Source organism: Bombina bombina, chromosome 8 (genome assembly GCF_027579735.1).
Source record: "Bombina bombina isolate aBomBom1 chromosome 8, aBomBom1.pri, whole genome shotgun sequence".
NCBI lineage: Eukaryota > Metazoa > Chordata > Amphibia > Anura > Bombinatoridae > Bombina > Bombina bombina.
In genome coordinates this window covers 216,127,482-216,141,007 of record NC_069506.1, presented here as the reverse complement: position 1 = coordinate 216,141,007, position 13,526 = coordinate 216,127,482, and the positions used below count along the sequence as shown (strand labels likewise).

The 13,526-nt window shown below is 39.5% G+C and overlaps 1 protein-coding gene across 1 annotated transcript; it reads right to left on the bottom strand.

Annotated features, from left to right (window-relative positions):
• Positions 1-5,048: 5,048 nt before the first annotated feature.
• LOC128638119 (cornifelin homolog A-like) lies at positions 5,049-12,636 on the bottom strand. The gene is made up of 3 exons (XM_053689983.1): positions 11,301-12,636; positions 8,648-8,784; positions 5,049-6,827 (listed from the first exon to the last, which is right to left on the bottom strand). Exons 1-3 carry the CDS (start codon positions 11,410-11,412, stop codon positions 6,738-6,740), a joined length of 339 nt encoding a protein of 112 aa, XP_053545958.1. The 5' UTR covers positions 11,413-12,636; the 3' UTR covers positions 5,049-6,737.
• Positions 12,637-13,526: the final 890 nt, after the last annotated feature.

Genomic DNA, 13,526 nt, shown 5'->3' with positions numbered 1-13,526 from the left:
TTTAAAGACCAGCGACGTACCCTGTACGTCATTAGGGGTTTAAAGCAGCTTGAAGCGATCCTGATCGCTTCCAGCTACTTTCAAGGTATTGCCATGATGCCTCGATATTGAGGCATCACACTGCAATACCTTTTTTGGCACACAAATGCAGAGAGGGCCACAATGCAGCGATGGTGCCGATCGTTGGTGGGTGGGAGCAGCTGCAGGGAGGTGGACCATCAGTGGACTAGTTCCGGCAAGGTGGGCGGGATCATGGGATCTGGGAGGGGTGTACAATATTGAGGGGGGGCAGCTACACTACAGAAACATGGGGTTACATAAAAAATTTAAAAAGCACATTTTTGTTAAGAAATTGGGTAGTGGCAGGCAGCTGCCAGTACCTAAAATGGCCACACATAGGAAGAGGGGGAAGGTTAAGAGAACTGTTTGGGGGGATCGTTGAGGTTGGGGGTTTAGGGGGGAACCTACACTGCAGAAACTATGAATGTATTTAAAAAAAATGCTTGAAAAAAAAGGGCTTTTATTTTAGTACTGGCAGTTTGTGAGGGCCCAGGGAGGAATCAGGGGGTGAAATGTGTCAAGTGGGCAACTGATCTCTACACTAAAGCTAAATATAACCCTACAAGCTACCTAATTAACCCCTTCACTGCTGGGCAATGGGCATAATACAAGTGTGGTGCGCAGCGACATTTAGCTGCCTTCTAATTATCAAAAAGCAATGCAAAAGCCATATATGTCTGCTATTTCTGAACAAAGGGGATCCCAGAGAAGCATTTACAACCATTTGTGCCATAATTGCACAAGCTAATTGTAAATAATTTCAGTGGGAAACCTAAAGTTAGTGAAAAAGATAGCAATTTTTTTTAATTTGATCTCATTTGGCGGTGAAATGGCAGACATCCCAACCTGCAAAAACTAATTTCAGGGAGGTGGCTTCACCCACTACTACACTGACACCCCCCCCCCCCCAGTTATACATTGGACACCTTGAAATCCTAAATAAGATAGACTTATCCATAAAGTAGCTTCCCACTAAAGTCACATTAAAAAAGTAGCTTTATTGCACAACTACATACAACAAACCTATTTTCCAGGGATTGTATGCTTGTTGAATGCTTAAATATTTTAGAATATGAAGTTTAATTATGTGCAGTAAATAAGGTATTATTTGTGTTTTATTTTATTAAAATAAGTGGGGGGCTTTTTGGCTACTGATGCATGCTTTGAGGGTTCTATAACGTCCCAGTAACTAAAGTCATTCCTTAAAGAAACACTTTTCCGGATTTCGGCCACATTGGATCATGGTACTTGGAGTTTCAGGGAGATTGCATTCCATTTACTGGCATCAGGGAGCCTCTTTTACAGTCAGTGAGACTCACTGAACTTCAGGGAGAGTTTGGATGTCTGAAATGGTGGCATGAAATATACCAAAATGGGCCTAGATCAATACTTTGGGTTGTCTACTACACTACACTAAAAGTTAAAATTACCCCTACAATAAGGTGACCAGACGTCCACAATTTTCGGGGGACAGTCCCCAGATTGAGGAGACTGTCCCCGGACAAATAATGTCCCTGGAAATTTCCCCGGGAAGCAGTGAAATGGGTGATTCCAGTCAGGGGCCCACTGGGAGAGGGCCTGGCCCCTGACTGGCTGTTGGCAAGTAGTTTGGGACCTCTACAGGGCCCTCTGTCTGACCGCCGCTCCAGAAATTTAGTCTGGTGCTTCTCAGCCTAGTCTCTGAACTGAAGGGCTGGAACTACATGTTCCAGAATGCCTTGGAGCAAGGGCCAGCAAATCAGAGTGTGAGGGAGGGGTTCCCGCCCGAGTGGAGGGGGAGGGTTCAGTCAGTGCAGAGCAGCAGTCTTCTAGTGCTGGGGAGGAAAGGACTAACAGAGCTGGCTATGAGAGAGGTAGGCAGTACAGTGTATTTAGTGCCTGTGCTCGGGTAAGAGGCCGAACTTTTGAAAGAGCGAACCATGTCACTTCCTGTGACGTTACATCAGCTATTTTACACTTTTGGCCCTAATGCGCATGCATGCCAGCGTCATCACATACCTGGCCGCATACGTCACTGGTAAACTATTTAGACCTGTGAAATTCAGAAACCCTTTCTATAGCGCATGCGTGGGATTTTGTATCACAAATGGGGGTGTTTATGGAAAGCTGTTTATTCGTCTCCTCGGCAATATTCTGAACTCCGCCCCCCCACTGCAACTACTCCCATTAAGCTGAGTCTCCGTGCGTGCATGACAAACAGTTACTCGGCTATCGCCACTGCTTCTTCTGCTGATCCAATGCTTACTGCTGCAACAAAAAAGTGAGCCTGTGAAAAGTTGCATTGGATCAACAGAAGAAGCAGTGGCGATAGCCGAGTAACTGTTTGTCATGCACGCACGGAGACTCAGCTTCATGGGAGTAGTTACAGGGGGGGGTGGACTTCTGAATATTGCTGAGGAGACGAATAAACAGCTTTCCATAAACCCCCCATTTGTGATAGAAAATCCCACGCATGCGCTATAGAAAGGCTTCTGAATTTCACAGGTCTAAATAGTTTACCAGTGACGTATGCGGCCAGGTATGTGATGACGCTAGCACGCATGTGCATTAGGGCCAAAATGTGTAAAACAGCTGATGTAACGTCACAGGAAGTGACATGGTTCGCTCTTTTCAAATGTTCGGCCTCTTACCGGAACACCTGCATTTAGGAGACCTCTGTGTGTACATATTGTGTCAGTCAGAGAAGAACATTGGAAGGATAGTGAGAGCAGAAAGGACTCACAGAGCTGGCTACAAGAGAGGTAGGCAGTGCAGGACAGTAGCAGTGTTTTTGGTGCCTGCATTTAGAGGAGAGCTGTGTGTACATATTGTGTCAGTCAGACAATCAAATTGGAGGGATAGTGAGAGCAGTAAGAGCTCAGATATTTGCATGGGGACAACACTGGGAGGCACTGACTGTTCCCACTGAGCATGAATTTAGTTTGCTGTCAGCTAAGTTACACATAGTTGTGTTTGGTCTCTTCTGCTTGATAAACCACAGCTGTAATTAATCTTCATGATGGTGCTGGCTCTTACAGGTTATGCCATGCAGTGCCCCTGTTAAATAAACAAACTGACCCTCTCTTTCCTTTATTAACCCCTTCCTTACCAGGCAGATGTCTCACACAGCTCACTGTTATTGTCCATTCCAATGTCTTTATTGACTTGTTCAAATTGGATGTTGAGGCTTACAGGAGTATGTCATTTTTGTTCTGCTTGAGTGGATAAAATTACTGCTTTTGAATCTATCAGTACTGCTAATAAATGCACAATGCTGCTCCTGAGAAAACTGAAGTTTCCATGTGTGGTTTATTATAGCCAACAGTTGGGATTGGATACAATCAAGCAGAACAAAAATGTGTGTGTGACTGTTTGTGAGTGTCTGGCTATGTGTGTGAGATTGACAGTGTATGCATGTCTGGGTATGTGTGTGACATGATTGACTGTATGTATGTCTGGGTATGTGTGTGTGTGATAGGGTTGCCACCTCAGCCATGTTTTCCTGGACATTTATGAGTTACACATGCTGCAGGGTGTGCAGGGAGGAACATGTATTGTGTTTCTGGACAGCACTATTCATATTGCTCCCTGCACACCCTGCAGCATGTGTAACTTATAAGTGTTCTGTATTTTAAGGGACAGGTGGCAACCCTAGTGTGTGATTGACTGTGTATGCATGTCTGGGTATGTGTGTGTGTGTGATTGACTGTGTATGCATGTCTGGGTATGTGTGTGATGGGATTGACTGTGTATACATGTGTGGGTGTGTGTGTGATTGACTGTGTATGCATGTGTGGGTATGTGTGTGTGATTGACTGTGTATGCATGTGTGGGTATGTGCGTGTGATTGACTGTGTATGCATGTGTGGGTATGTGTGTGTGTGATTGACTGTGTATGCATGTGTGGGTATGTGTGTGTGATTGACTGTGTATGCATGTGTGGGTATGTGTGTGTGTGTGTGATTGACTGTGTATGCATGTGTGGGTATGTGTGTGTGATTGACTGTGTATGCATGTGTGGGTATGTGTGTGTGTGTGTGATTGACTGTGTATGCATGTGGGGGTATATGTGCGTGTGACTGACTGTGTATGCATGTGTGTGTGTGCGATTGACGATGTTGGGGGCGGCAGATTAGGGGTTAATAAATGTAGGTAGGTGGCGGCGATGTTAGGGGCGACAGATTAGGGTTGTTTAGACATGGTTTTTAAGTTAGGGGTTTAGGTTTAAACTGAACTTTTTCTTTCCCCATAAACATCAATGGGGCTGCGTTGTGGAGCTTTTCATTCTGCAATCGCAGGTGTTAGCCTATTGATGTCTATGGGGAAATCGTGCATGAGCACGTCAAAATAGCGCTTGTATTTGGGTGAAGCATGGAGCTCAATGTAACCATATCGCCCGCAGAAGCCAGGTTTTTTCAAACCTGTAAAACCTACGTTATGAAAGGGGCACAATGAAAATAACGTACATGAAATTAGCGAGCAGCCATAACGCCATAACTTGTAATCTAACTGACTGTTAGTTGAGAGCAACAGATATATTCCTTTATTGTTTGAATATGATATAGGATAATGATAGTTCACTCTACCTGGAATTTTCCACCTTCATTTTTGTAGATCTATGCAACACCTAACATCATTAAACCTATAGATTAGAATGCTTCTCTCATTTTATAGCTTACCCCTTGCCCTTCTAATTTTGACCATAGTATAGTTCAATGTTCATATTTAGTATTCGCATTTAAAAAATAATTAAAATCTGAGGCTTTTTCTATGATCTTCTTGGTCACATGGAGATTTTGCAATGAGGCATCATTTTGTAATCCACTGTATTTTAGACATGTCAATGACAATAGATAATATAAAATAGATGTTCCTAAAGGATGCATGTTATTATTATATGTACAATAACGTTATATTTCTAGATGTACATTGCATTTCACTGTTTACATTTTGTATTGATCTGTTTCTTACCTCAATAATATATATATAAATAAATAAAAAAGAATATGTCCTGTTTATTCATAAATAAATATTTATTTCTATATCTGATGGTATTTTGGTACAATATACAGTATTTTACAAAAGTGAGTACACCCCTCACATTTTTGTAAATATTTTATTGTATCTTTTCATGTGACATCACTGAAGAAATGACACTTCGCTACAATTTAAAGTAGTGAGTGTACAACCTGTATAACAGTGTAAATGTGCTGTCCCCTCAAAATAACTCAGCACACAGCCATTTTTGTTGAAACCATTGGCAACAAAAGTGAATATGTCCAAACTGGGACCACTTAGCCATTTTCCCTCCCCGGTGTCGTGTGACTTGTTAGTGTTAAAAGGTCTCAGGTGTGAATGTGTTAAATTTGGTGTTATCACTCTCACACTCTCTCATACTGGTCACTGGAAGTTCAACATGGCACCTCATGGCAAAGAACTTTCTGAGGATCTGAAAAAAAGAATTGTTGCTCTACATAAAGATGGCCTAGGCTATAAGAAGATTGCCAAGACCCTGAAACTGAGCTTCAGCATGGTGGACAAGACCATACAGTGGTTTCACAGGACAGGTTCCACTCAAAACAGGCCTTACCATGGTTGACCAAAGAAGTTAAGGGCACGTGCTCAGCATCATATCCACAGGTTGTCTTTGGGGAATAGTCGTATGAGTGCTGCCAGTATTGCTGCAGAGGTTGAAGGGGTGGGGGGGTCAGCCTGTCAGTGCTCAGACCATACGCCGCACACTGCATCAAATTGGTCTGCATGGCTGTTGTCCCATAAGGAAGTCTCTTCTAAAGATAGTGCACAAGAAAGCCCGCGTACAGTTTGCTGAAGACAAGCAGACTAAAGACATGGATTACTGGAACCATGTCCTGTGGTTCCGATGAGACCAAGATAAACTTATTTGGTTCAGATGGTGTCAAGCGTGTGTGGCGGCAACTAGGTGAGGAGTACAAAGACAAGTGTGTCTTGCCTACAGTTAAGCATGGTGGTGGGAGTGTCATGGTCTGGGCCTGCATGAGAGCTGCCGGAACTGGGGAGCTACAGTTCATTGGGGGAACCATGAATGCCAACATGTACTGTGGCATACTGAAGCAGAGCATGATCCCCTCCCTTCTGAGACGGGGCCGCAGGGCAGTAATCTAACATGATAACAACCCCAACACACCTCCAAGACGACCACTGCATTGCTAAAGAAGTTGAGGGTAAAGGTGATGGACTGGCCAAGCATGTCTCCAGACCTAAAACCTATTGAGCATCTGTGGAGCATCCTCAAATGGAAGGTGGGGCAGCGTAAGGTCTCTAACATCCACCAGCTCCGTGATGTTGTCATGGAGGAGTGGAAGAGGACTCCAGTGGCAACCTGTGAAGCTCTGGTGAACTCCATGCCCAAGAGGGTTAAGGCAGTGTTAGAAAATAATGGTGGCCACACAAAATGTTGACACTTTGGGCCCAATTTGGACATTTTCACTTAGGGGTGTACTCACTTTTGTTGCCAACAGTTTAGACATTAATGGCTGTGTGTTGAGTTATTTTGAAGGACAGCAAATTTACACTTCATGCCCTTCAGGCTCGCCGGGAAACAGACGTTATGTGCTGAATGTTGCTTTAATATTAAGAGGCTACATAGTCTGTATTACTGATAATGGTTGTAATCAGTAAAAAATATTCATATTGCTACACACACAATTCCTTCCTCTTCATTTCCTCATGTCTAGCTCACGGGCCATCTGGCAGATTGCACAGGGGTAGCAGAATGTGAGACATATGCAATCATCGCAAATAGTGCCCTAGAATACAAAGAGAGACTACTTAGCAAGTGAAAGTACTTGAGTACAAAAAGTGTTAACAGAAATAAGGTTTATATAAAAGAAAGGAGAGAAAGATGTCAAAACAGAGGAGTAACTGGAGGAAAGTACAAGGAACATATGAGAGCAGAGTACAGGGAATTTTAGAGCAGGAAAGTAAAGGAAATTTTAGAAGTGGAGAGTACAGAAAAGGTTAGAGGAAGAGAGTTTATGAAGTGTTAGAAGAGGAAGGTATAGGAGGATTAGAGGTGTATATTATAGGGAGTTTTAGTGGAGTTCATGTAGCATTAGAGGAGATTATAAGGACTGTTGGAGATGTAGAGTAGAGGGAGTGTTATAGGAGGACAGTACAGGAAGAATAAGGAGAATTCTAGTATGATAGTACAATAAAAGCAGAATGGTAATGGAGTTTAGTAAGGAGAGTGCATAGAGGTCATAGGATGCTTTAGAGGAGGATGAGAGCAGAGAGAGTGTAAGAAGGGGCATATTTATGATTGTGCCAGCGGACATGATACGATATAGCGGATCATGTCCGCTGCACATTGATAAATGCCGACAGCATAAGCTAGCAGGGGGTGTCAATCAACCTAATTGTATTCGATCGTGTTGATTTCTGTTGATTTCTGTCCGCCGCCTCAGAGCAGGCGGACAGGTTATAGAGCAGCTGCCTTTAGACCGCTGCTACATAACTTCTGTTTCATGCCCTGAAGATTTCATAGAGTGTGAGAGGAGGAGGGTACAGGGGGTGGAGTAGAGTATAGGGAATATTAGTGGAAGTTAGTACAGGGAGTGTAGGAGAGTATAGAAAGTGCTTCAGTAAGAGAGTACATGGAGTGTTAGATGAGGGGAGTATAGGTAGCGCTGGAAGCAAAGAGTAAAGGGTATATTAGATGGGGAGTATAGAGAGAGCTAGAAGAGAGCTAGAGGAAGAGAGTACAGGGAGTATTAGAAAAGGAGAGTATAGTGAGTGCTAGAAGAAGAGAGTACAGGGAATGTTAGATGGGGAGTATAGAGAGAGCTAGAGGAAGAGAGTACAGGGAGTGTTAGAAGAGGAGAGTATAGAGAGAGCTACAGGAACAGAGTACAGGGAGTATTAGAAAGGAGAGTATATGGAGTGCTAGAAGAAGAGAGTACAGGGAGTGTTAGAAGAGGAGTATAGGGAGCACTAGAAGTAAAGAGTAAAGGGTGTATTAGATGGGGGGAGTATAGAGAGAGCTAGAGGAACAGAGTACAGGGAGTATTAGAAAAGGAGAGTATAGTGAGTGCTAGAAGAAGAGAGTACAGGGAGTGTTAGAAGAGGAGTATAGGGAGTGCTAGAAGAAGAGAATACAGAGAACATTAGATGAGGAGCATAGAGAGAGCTAGTGGAAGAGAGTACAGGGAGTATTAGAAAAGGAGAGTATAGAGAGAGCTAGAGGAACAGAGTACAGGGAGTATTAGAAAAGGAGAGTATAGAGAGAGCTAGAAGAAGAGAGTACAGGGAGTGTTAGAAGAGGAGAGTATAGGGAGCCTAGAAGTAAAGAGTAAAGGGTGTGTTCGATGGGGGGTATAAAGAGAGTGATATAGGAGGACAGTACAAGGAGAATAAGAGGAAAAAAATGCAGGAGGAATTCTAGCGTGAGAGTACAATGAAAGTAGGAAAGTAATAGAGTTTAATGAGGAGACTGCAGAGAGAGCAGGGTGAGGAGAATAACAGCAGATGATTTAGAGAAAGAGTACAGTTTGGATATAGCAAAGAAGGTATTAAGCAGTTGGCTGAGGAGATTGCAGTTAGTAATGATGCAGAAGGTGTTTACAATTACCGGGATACGGTAGCGTTCTCTGATTCCTGTTCGCATGGCAAGGACACCTCCTCCTATAAATGGAAGACAACAACACTCCCCAAAATCAGCGGCCACTCTACATGCCAAGATACAGGGCACAAATGTTCCACACAGACCTGAGAAAGATAAGAGGTTATGTGAATATAATGAGAATGGGAGTATATTATGTGCTACTAAATGGATGTTTATAAGAAAGAGGGATCTAATAAAATGTGAGTTATTTATCAAATAAAATCCTCTAAATTTACATAGAAGGTGCATTTTGCTGCTATACACACACAACATATATGACTTTTGACTATTGTTTTTTGGTGTACTTAGGATAGTTAAAGGGACACTGAACCCAATTTTTGTCTGTGATTCAGATAGAGCATGCAATTTTAAGCAACTTTCTAATTTACTCCTATTATCACATTTTCTTCATTCTCTTGGTATCTTTATTTGAAAAGCAAGAACGTAAGTTTAGATGCCGGCCCATTTTTGGTGAACAACCTGGGTTGTTCTTGCTGATTGGTAGATAAATTCACCCACCTATAAACAAGTGCTTTCCAGGGTGCGGAACCAAAAAATAGCTTAGATGCCTTCTTTTTCAAATAAAGATAGCAAGAGAACGAAGAAAAATTGATAATAGGAGTAAACGTTGCTTAAAATTGCATGCTCTATCTGAATCACGAAAAAAAATGTTTGGGTTCAGTGTCCCTTTAAGTGTACAGTAAATAATAAGCAGCATTACAGAGGCTACAGAGTCCAGACTATGTCACAGAATGTAACTGGGGTAGAGCCATTAACAGCTTCTCCAGTTTTCACCAACTAAGGTTAATTTACAGAACACAGTCACCTCTTTATTCTTATATAAAGGGATATGAAATCCAAAATTTCTCTTTCATTATTCAGATAGAGTATGCAATTTGAAACTACTTCCTAATTTACTTCCATTATCAAATTTTCTTAGTTCTCTTGTAATCTTTTGTTGAAAAGCAGGGACTTATGCTCAGGAGCCGGACCATTTCTGAAGCACTATATGGAAGCAGGCTTGCAAGATTGTCATCATTTTGCAAGAGCACTAAATGGCAGCATTATTTCCTGCCATGTAGTTCTCCAGATGCCTACCTAGGTAGCGCTTTACAAAATATCAGGGAACTAAGAAAATTTTATAATAGAAATACATTTCCAAAATGGTATGCTCTTTCTGAATCACACAATAACTTTTTTTGGTTTCCTATCCCTTTAATGGACTCCACAGAATAACCTAAGAACTGGTGAGGCTGGAAAAGATGTTTTTGAACCTGCAAAACTATGCATGGACCTGTGACAAAGTGGGCTTGATTCACTTATACTTTCTATAGTATCAACATTCTGATGGAAGTCTATGAAGTCTGTTTACTAATGAATGGAAAAAAGTTAAAGAGTTGAAAGAATAACAATAACTATAGAGACTAGTTAGGAAATGAGAGAATGTGGCCCTCTGCGTGATATTCATGTTTGGCTATATGTGTTACATGATTACATTACACTATGTGCCTGTTTCACAGCCTCAAACAAAATAATATTCATTTATTGTCATTTCAGGAAACATTCTCCTTTATCTACATCATTACCTCCTTAAATGAACTAACAAGTCTATTTTGATATTGAGTCTTACAGTAACTATTTTTACAAATAACCATGTTCTATGAACAAAAATGTAAGGTCTGTAATAAAAAATATTCACAAATCACCCTTTTGTTTAATGTTACATTATATATATATATATATATATATATATATATATATATATATATATATATATATATATATTATTTTGGAAGTGAAGGGCACTCTCAGTTTTTTTTTTAGAAGAACATAGAATGTTTTTATTTGTAATAACAACGAGTCATCAAGGACAAAGTTGACGTTTCGGCTCGCTTCAGAGCCTTCTTCAAGACATAGAAAATCTTGAATCGGCATGTAGCTGTACTCCCAAAACAGGAAATGTGCTCACGATGAGCGCATTTCCTGTTTTGGGAGTATGGCTACACACCGATTTGAGATTTTCTATGTCTTGAAGAAGGCTCTGAAGCGAACCGAAACGTCGACTTTGTCCTTGATGACTCGTTATTACAAATAAAAACATTTTATGTTCCTCTAAAAAAAACTGAGAGTGCCCTTCACTTCCAAAATAATCTATACATGACTTCTTGAGGATTGCACCCAGGTGGCTGATATATTGCCTTGGCTGGGGTGCTGGGACACCTGCTAGTAGTATATATATATATATATATATATATATATATATATATATATATCAAGGTCATATAAAATAGCAAACTCAGATGCCTGCTGTCCCTCTAACAGCACCTCGGGACCTGGGTTTTTGTCCAGGTTTTCTGAAGTCCATCCATACCCCAAATTTTGCCACTCTCCCTTGGAGCTCCCTGACTCACCAGACTATCTAAGACATGTTAAGAGCTATGCAGACTGTGTAATGTAACAAAGATTTTTTTTATGCCAAAATGTGTGAAGGTTAATAGAAACTTTCCAACTTTTTTATTATTTGAATGAGGTGAAGTAAAATACTGTTAGAATGAAAGTGTATAATAATATTATAGATTACTTGTTTGAATAATTTGAATTTGGTAATTGTGATACTTACAGATTCCCATATCGTCACAACATTCTGTGACTTCAGTGCCCCATGTGCTTTTGCTGCTATCAACATTCATCCCCTGGATACCTTGAGGCTGATTGGTGATTGGGTAAGCCATTGTGATCTATAACCAATGGATAACAATAGTTGTTAGGTAATTGCAAAGAAATCCTATTTCTGCTAAATGAGTTGAATCCAGCCTAGCTTGAGTGGTTAAGGTAGTGCAGGAAATAAGGACCCATTGATAAGAGGAAGTAAGATCAGCAAAATATTTTATATACAACTATCCAATCTATTCAAACACTTCTCTGCTTATCACACATGTAAAACATGAATATAAATATGAAGATTTACAGCTAGGGACTGAATAGTCGGTCATTTACATGAACAACTTTTATTCATTATCTCTATGAAGATCTGGAAATGCCATGTTTAATTTATATAAATCAATTTACATTTTTAAGTTATTGCTTTTTTATAAAGCAAATTAAAAATTTGCAAGAACTGCGTTTATGTATTTATCTATGTATTTATTAATGCATAAAATATCCATGTTTTATCTGCAGCATATTAAAAAAAATAGTTCTTACTAGTATACTAATCTCCATACCATCAGTAATACCTCAACTATCTTGTAAGATATGTCTCAACAGTAAAGAAGAAAGGAAGGAAAGAAAAAAAGAAAAAAAAGAAAGAAAGAAAAATAGAAAGCAGCTACATCCAATTTTTTTAAAATAATAATTAAATAGAAGAGAAGTTTATAAAAGCAGTCACTTACTTGTTGCTGAGATGTCTCAGGATGCTGCGTGAGAAGTTACTTTGTGCTCTGTATTTATTGGTAAGCAATGAGCAGTGGGAGGATACCACACCTGCGGGAACAGCCCACCTCCTTAGCTACCCCCCCCAGTCTTACCCACTTCTTACTTATTCCTCTATGCTAATTAAAAACATGAGTAAATAATGAATGTGGACATTTATGTGCTATCCATAAGTACCATAGCAATGTTATAAGATGTGATAAATTAACAAAATATGTGCTGTATGGACTCTGTATTAGTGTATTTATATGGGTAAAATTATACAGTGATGTGCGTTTTGATATTGCACACAGCAAAATGGGCAGTTTGAAATAAAGTTGATTAAATTAGTAAGTTGTATAACTATTCTAATATCTTCTTTTACTGACTGGTAACCTCTGGTGATCTTTTTCAGCCCGGACCACATTCATAATGGGACATCCTATAATCCACTCACTGTAAAATTACTATTTATTAGTGAGGGTCCACAAACCACTTATAATTAATATCTGCTTTTTGGTTTGGCAATATGCTAGCACATAGTTTATAGTGAATGGAATGAAAACTTTATGTATAAAAACAGTATTTGAACAAATGGTAACATTTATTTGTTAAAATATTATACTTGCTCTACATTTTATTCATTTACATTTGCTGCTTTCTAGAGGAATATTTTAGTTACAAATAAATCTGTTTATTTTCTTTTGGGATATCATGAAGAATTAGGCTTTATAAACTTTGAGATGATACAGTAGATGGTACTACATAGATACAAAGTGCAGGTTTATAAAGGGAGTTTTATCAGGGATTTTACAGACTTTAATAAAAACAAAAGCCATGTAGTCAAAACAAAATAAAACCCACATGGCAGCTAATTAATTCAACAATTAAAATAACTGTTGAATGCAGGTTTTTAATTATACTTTATATATCTCATTTTCATTCATCTCAACTTCAATTCAAAATTGTTTGTTTTCCACTGTCAACTTTTTCCTAGAGAACCCATAGGGGATGTTATCACACATGAATACAATTTGTAGTGCTAAATAGGTTTCCATGGAGTTTTCTAATGGATTGGAAATGACTTTTTATTTGAAAACTGTGCAAAATGTCCCAGGAGCTTGTTCTATTAAAATGAAATAATGGCCAGTATCCATAAATTAATGAAATATTTTATTACAGCATAATGGAATACAGCTGACATTTTTAATTAAGATGTATTAAATAAATACTTAAAAAATAAAATTATTTGAGTATATCTCACTGTTTTAAATGTATAGACATGTTAGCCTATCGCAGACATTTTTTAAAAATATTTTAAAAAAGCAAAACACTTCATTTAAGCAGGATTACATGCAGCATAATTAGTAAACAAAAAACCCAACACTTGTCCTACCTGAAATGCAACAGAAAAAAGGTTGATCTACAAAAAGTA